The 6,465-nt window shown below is 34.5% G+C and overlaps 1 protein-coding gene across 2 annotated transcripts; it reads left to right on the forward strand.

Annotated features, from left to right (window-relative positions):
- On the forward strand, positions 1-6,173 carry LOC110611266 (ALA-interacting subunit 3). 2 transcript variants are annotated; one of them, XM_021751472.2, is made up of 8 exons: positions 1-396; positions 1,196-1,254; positions 1,347-1,421; positions 1,542-1,655; positions 1,886-1,956; positions 2,525-2,822; positions 3,650-3,939; positions 5,900-6,173. In XM_021751472.2, the coding sequence occupies exons 1-8, from the start codon at positions 309-311 to the stop codon at positions 5,952-5,954; spliced, it is 1,050 nt and encodes a 349-aa protein (XP_021607164.1). In that variant the 5' UTR covers positions 1-308; the 3' UTR covers positions 5,955-6,173. The 2 variants fall into 2 exon arrangements, with proteins under 2 accessions (XP_021607164.1, XP_043810795.1); XM_043954860.1 differs by lacking the exons at positions 1,196-1,254; positions 1,347-1,421 and having other exon boundaries at positions 3-396.
- Positions 6,174-6,465: the final 292 nt, after the last annotated feature.

Consider the following 6,465-nt stretch of genomic DNA (forward strand, 5'->3'; position numbering starts at 1 on the left):
TTGCTTTTTTATCTCCCAAGAAAATTGAAAATTCAGTCGCTGCCTTTCTAGAAAGAAAGACCGACGCGCTTGGGGACCTGCTCGCTGCCGTCTCTCTCGCTCTCTCTCTCTCTCTCTCTCTGTCTCTGCGCTAAGTCAACACGAGAATTTCCTCTCCTTTTCTTATTAGGAACTTGTTTCGTCTTCTTCCGTCTTCAAATCTCTTATCTCCTCCTCCTTGATTTTGTTTCTCATAGTGATCTCCGCCATCTCTCTCTATTTTTTTTCCCTCTTCCTGTTTAGCTAAACGAACTCCGTTTGTCCATCCGATGAGTAATAACACGGCGTCATCTAGTGCTGGAGCGAATGGATCGGCTGATTCTGGTGCTTCCCGGAGAAATTCAAAGCGACCCAAATGTGATTTTCTCTTTTTTACTCTCCCTTTTCTTGCGTTTCTCTTTTTAATTGAGTTTTATGTATGCGGGTTTTTCTTGTTTTGCTTTTTTACTGTTTTTGTTTATAAGATAATTTTGGAATACGATTACTTGGTTTTATTTTTGAATTCTAGTTAGTTTAGATACTTCAACTAGGTGTGCCATGAATTCTGCTTTAGTAAGGTAAATTTGTTAGTAACAACTTGGATCGTGTTTGCTAGAGCACAAAATAACTATGAATTAAGCAGCAAAATACTTTCTTTTTCTATATAAATCATAATCATGCAGTGCAATTTTAATATTTTCTATTTTATTTCTAGCCATCTAAATCCATGCCTATTTAAGCCATCATAGTCATCAATCTATGTGAAAATTGAAAGCAGCATGTTTCAATTAGTAGGCATATTGTTAAGTAGATTATCAAGATCACCCATTTTTCCAAAGCTAAACCGATTCCTAAATTGGATGTGGGAGATTTTTGAAAATATATTACACAATAGACAATCCTTTCCCAGCCCTTTAAGGTGGGGAGCAAAGTTAAATCCTCATTATGTTTCCTAGGGAAAATTTCTGGTAGCTATGTTCCTTTCTTAGGATGTTCAGGTAATTATGTTACGTGTTTGGATGATGGTATTGATATAAAAACAGAAGAGGATGATAAATTATTGAAAAGCATTATTTTTTTTCATCGTTCTTGGAGCAATTAGGTCACAAGTCCTCCGATTTTTTTTTTTCTCTAAAAAATTTTTTGAAGTACATAATGTTATTTTCTCTTCTTTCAGATTCAAGGTTTACCCAACAAGAACTTCCAGCTTGTAAGCCAATTCTCACACCACGTTGGGTAACCTTCTATAATTTGTTCTCATTTCAGTATCAATTTTATTGGAAAATTGGTGTGACAGGAAGTAATAAACTTTGAATACCTCTATGCAGGTGATTTCAGCATTTATGCTTGTTAGCATTATTTTTGTTCCTATTGGAATTGCTTCCTTGTTTGCTTCGCGAGATGTACGCTTGACTTTGTCCTTATTCATGCTGTCATACATTTCTGTTGCATTTTACTCTTTTTTTTTTCTTTTTTCTTTTTTTCTTTATTCTTATTTGATTGTGCATTTACCTTTTAATCAGGTTGTTGAAATTGTTGATCGCTACGAGACTGAATGCATTCCCATGCAAAATAGAACTGATAAGGTTGGATATATTCGAAGTTCTGCAGATAAAATGTGCAACAGAACATTAAAAGTGAGGGTTCTCTGCTTAATTGCATCATTATTATTATTATTTGTTGTTTGCTTTCTTATAAATAATATTATCTGTGGCACTCAGATTACTGGAGTTGTAATATGTTCTTTATCATGATCTAAGATTCTAGGTCATCTCATACATCAAATGGACAAGCAAGACCTAGATATTGACAAGCATTATGTTGTTATTGAAATATACTGATCTTTTTAACATATTTCTCCTGTCAGGTTCCTAAGCGTATGAAGCAGCCTATTTATGTGTATTATCAGCTTGACAACTTTTATCAGAATCATCGCAGGTAGGTCATTGATCATTGTCATATCTTCCATCTTCTGTTAGTAATTCAGAAAACCATTTAAGAATCAACAGAGTACTGGAGGTAATTGTTCATTACAATCTTATTGTGATCGTATGCATTTAGGACCATCATTCATCAAGTGTTGAAAATTAGGTAGGATTTTGATGTTAGTGATCCTACAGATTGTTTTGCATGCACAATGTTTACTGAATGTTTGTGAACTTATTAAAAATAGAGAATGCCACCATGTAGGATTTCATGTCATTATGAAATTTATTTGTGCGATTAAATTATTTTGATACTTGATTGCTGTTTGTGGTGGCTAAAGCTTGTAACACTCTTGGTAATACTTTTCCTGGTTCAAATATTCATTGTTTCTTCCTTTTTTCCAAGTACTTTTGACATACTGCTGTTAACTCTTTTCTTTTTCTTTTTTTTCTTTTTTTTTTTTTAAAATTTGATTCATACAAAATGGAGGTTATAGGTTGAATGTGTAAAAACATTTAATTGAATTAATCTGCAATGAGTTGGCCATTTATTTGATACCATTATATTTTCCATAATTCAGGTATGTGAAAAGTCGAAGCGATGAGCAATTGAGAAGTCCAAGCGGTGAGAATGAAACGAGCAATTGTAAGCCTGAAGATATTGTCAATGGTAAGGCAATTGTACCATGTGGTCTCATAGCTTGGAGTTTGTTTAATGACACATACATTTTCTCCCGCAACAACGAGCAATTACCCGTGAATAAGAATGGCATCTCATGGAAAAGTGATAGGAACCACAAATTTGGCAAAAAAGTCTTTCCTAAGAACTTCCAGAATGGAACTCTCAGAGGTGGTAAAATACTCAATGAATCAATACCGGTAAGTCTAACTACTGCTCACTTAAACAGATTAATGCAATATATAACTTTCCTAAGACTGTACTTATCAAACTAATAAGCACTTATATGCAGTGTGTACAAACAACAGTCATTTGTGGGATTATCTGATCTTATATTTTCTACATGAAAAAAAGTTATAAACAACCTATAATAATTCATTGGTAAAAAAAATTTTGGTAACTCCATTTTGAAAACTTGAAATACGTTCCTATAGACCTCATGACTTGATTTTCATTCCCCTCACTATTAACATGAAGCTAGAATGCCAACAATTTGAAAGTTGACATCTTATTTGAAGCTTATTTCTGTTCTCTGCTGAAGTAAAACTGCCAACTAATCCTTACGAAGTAAGCAAATAAAATCCTGTTTTCTGAAAGGTTGAACAGAAGTCCAATTCTTTGGCCAAAAAGAAAAAAGGTCCTGTTGTCCAACTTGAACCCTTTTCTTTTTAATTTTAAATTTCCTCGGGCTTCTAGATACAGATCCAACAAACAAATTCTGATATGCTTTTCATTTAATATGAAGTTGAGTTTGAGTGGGAGATCTCAGTTGTTTTTATATAAAATTGGGGCTAAGCAGTTTTATAAGCATTATTAGTGGCATTGCTGTGGTATTAATTGGACTGAAATTCCCCTGATGTGTACATATTATATTTTGAATGCCATTAGCACAAGAAGTATAAATCTAATTTCCTCTAATTTCTATTGCTTATTTCAAACATACTCTGGAAATTTCCTTTGGGCCTAAAATTTCGCTTTCATGAGCTTTTCATTATAAGGACTGATTTATTGTGGTTTTGAATAACAGTTAAGTGAGCAGGAGGATCTCATTGTTTGGATGCGAACCGCAGCTCTGCCAACTTTTAGGAAGTTGTATGGTAAGATAGAGCAGGATCTACTTCCCAATGATGAGATTCATGTAATACTTGAGAACAACTATAATACATATAGCTTCAACGGCAAGAAAAAGCTAGTGCTTTCTACCACAAGCTGGCTTGGTGGCAAGAATGACTTTCTTGGCATTGCTTATCTCGTTGTTGGGGGACTCTGCTTCTTTTTGGCAATGTGCTTCACTATCGTATATCTTGTCAAGCCTAGGTAATATTTTTATTCACATCTAAAACTCTTGATTGGTAAATTGAAAAATATTAAAAAGAGTGAGGCGTTCCATATGGGACATCACAAATGGTGATGCTTCATGTATGCTTGTTTGTCATTATGGAAAAATATAGCACTCAGATTTTCTCTTCGCAGATTTGGGCCCTGTTCGGCAATAGTAGTTGTTATAATAACTTTTAGCTTTTTTAGTAGACTTTAGCTAAAAGTTAAGAGGGATAGCTTTTCATGCACCACTATTTAATTACTCTAGATAGTGTTTTGACTAACATCAACACAGTAAATACTACATTAAAAGCTGTTGCCTAGCAGGGCCTTGGAACTTCCTATAACTGCAATGCAAGTCGAAATTTGTTACAGGAATTAGCAAAAAGAAACTGGAAGAGTTTCCTTTTGTCTGATAGATGAATTCATGCCGGTTATACAATTCCCAAACAAATTCATTTTGGCATATGGTGGGAGTTGTATGGCCTATTTCCACACATTACTTTGGTGTTAAGCTACATATATAGGGGCAAGCATGCATATTGGCAACTGTATATTTCTTGAGTTAAAATCTGCATGTGTTTCTGCTTCCAGGTTATTATATGGCATGCTGTACAAACTGTACTTGGATTCTAAGCTATCTCTCTGTCTCTCTCTTTTTCCCCTTTTTTCTTTTTTCTTTCATAGATGCATCTGGTGTAGGACATCTTTATGATGTAGATATTATTCTTCAATTATGTGTACTCATGTTCAAGTTCGAAAGTTTGCCAAGAAGTTCATCACATGGTCTTAGAAGAAAGAAACAATAAACTCCAATGCCAAATTACCAAGAGACACATGCACGTGCATGCATCAACATATCAGCTTCCACTGGTTTTATGTGGTCTGCCTACTTTGTTAGTGGCTGGACCCAGTTTGGCATAGAATTTTCTTAGGTATGCCTGGGTCTGGCCTAGGCTGGAAGGTTAAATCTAGTTGATTGACCTGGGTTGTCCGGGCACAAAAGACATATGACTTCTAATTTTCTATCAAATCAGGCCTTAAGAAGACATCCCAAGCTCAGACCACATCATGTTTTTAAATAATAGCCTTAACATGCTGATATTTACAGGTAATTGGGGGTACCTTGACCGATAAACCCCCTTAAATAAAGGTGGGAAAAAAAAGTTAACGGGTAGTGGTATGGCCATTAAGTGATGGTAATGGGTGTTACATAATGGGTGATGGGGGTAGATCAGGATTCTTTTTATTTGTGGTGCAAAAAGGCTGGGAGCTTATTTTGATTCTATTTTCTAAACTTCTCCATCTATTTCTTTCAAATTTCCCATCTTAGAATTTTCATCTTCAAAAATATTTTATTTCTTGAGCTGAGATCATAAAATATTGAAGTTTTATTTGAACTGAAGCAGAGCATTTTAATATACACTTCTACATCCGTATTTCCCAACCCATTCAAGATTCTGTTGCAATGATTCACACTTTATATGCCCATTAATTTGAGTTTTTTTGTTTTAGATAGATGAATACAAATGGTATCTAAGAATGATGAATTTAATGTCTATATTTGTTGTATTTATATTTATTATTTAATTGTTTATCGTTGTTTTAATTGTATCTTTAAGTATTTGGTTATTTGATGAACTTTACATTTAAATAAAAAATTGCATACACTAAGACGTGACAGTTGTGTATCACGGCTGTTACAAGCTTGCTTTCGTTACGTGTGCTCTGGCCATGATTTAAATCCGTGGCCATTTTAATCTCAAGCCTTGATCAATCTCGGACATTGATGGGCTAGGAACCACTTTTCCGTGCCTGACTCAGTTGTATGGGCTTCTAAGCCAGTGAACTTGTTATTTTATTCTTCGGCTAGTTTGAAGTCATGTATAAGAATAGTGGCATATTGTAGCACCTATCTGTTGATGTTTTCTCACATTTTTTTCGGCTTTCATATCAGGCGGCTGGGAGATCCCTCTTATTTATCGTGGAACAGAACTCCTGGAGGTCGCTGAAACTGCAAACAGAATCTCACTTGTGTTGTAGTTGTGTATTCAATGTTTAAAAAATAGTCTTAGCTTGAAAGGAGATCAATCTTGCTTGGAATGTCTTAATTTTTTCAAACCGTTGTAAGATATTGATAAATTTTATATGTACCTTTGAGTAATAGAAATGGGTGTGATCAACTATGTCAAACTATTACATTCAATTAATGTTGGTAAGCAATTTGCTCATAGTGTTGTGTACAAATTGCATATTACATGAGACATTTATAATACACTACTCTTTGAGGTATTATTCAAGTCTTCACCTTCTGAATAGAATGAATCAATAGGATGATCAGAAGACGCTGGGTTGCTGCAGAACTGTAATTATGTTTGGATTTCTTAGTTATTTCAAGGAAAATGGAGATTCCTATTTAGGAACATTTGTAGCCATCGAATACACATTTGTAGAATTGTTAGCTAACTGCTTGCATGGATAATGTGAGAATATTCTGCTTTGGATCTCTCCTTAATCCTATTG

The sequence above is a fragment of the Manihot esculenta genome, chromosome 3, assembly GCF_001659605.2.
Source record: "Manihot esculenta cultivar AM560-2 chromosome 3, M.esculenta_v8, whole genome shotgun sequence".
Taxonomy (NCBI): Eukaryota; Viridiplantae; Streptophyta; class Magnoliopsida; order Malpighiales; family Euphorbiaceae; genus Manihot; species Manihot esculenta.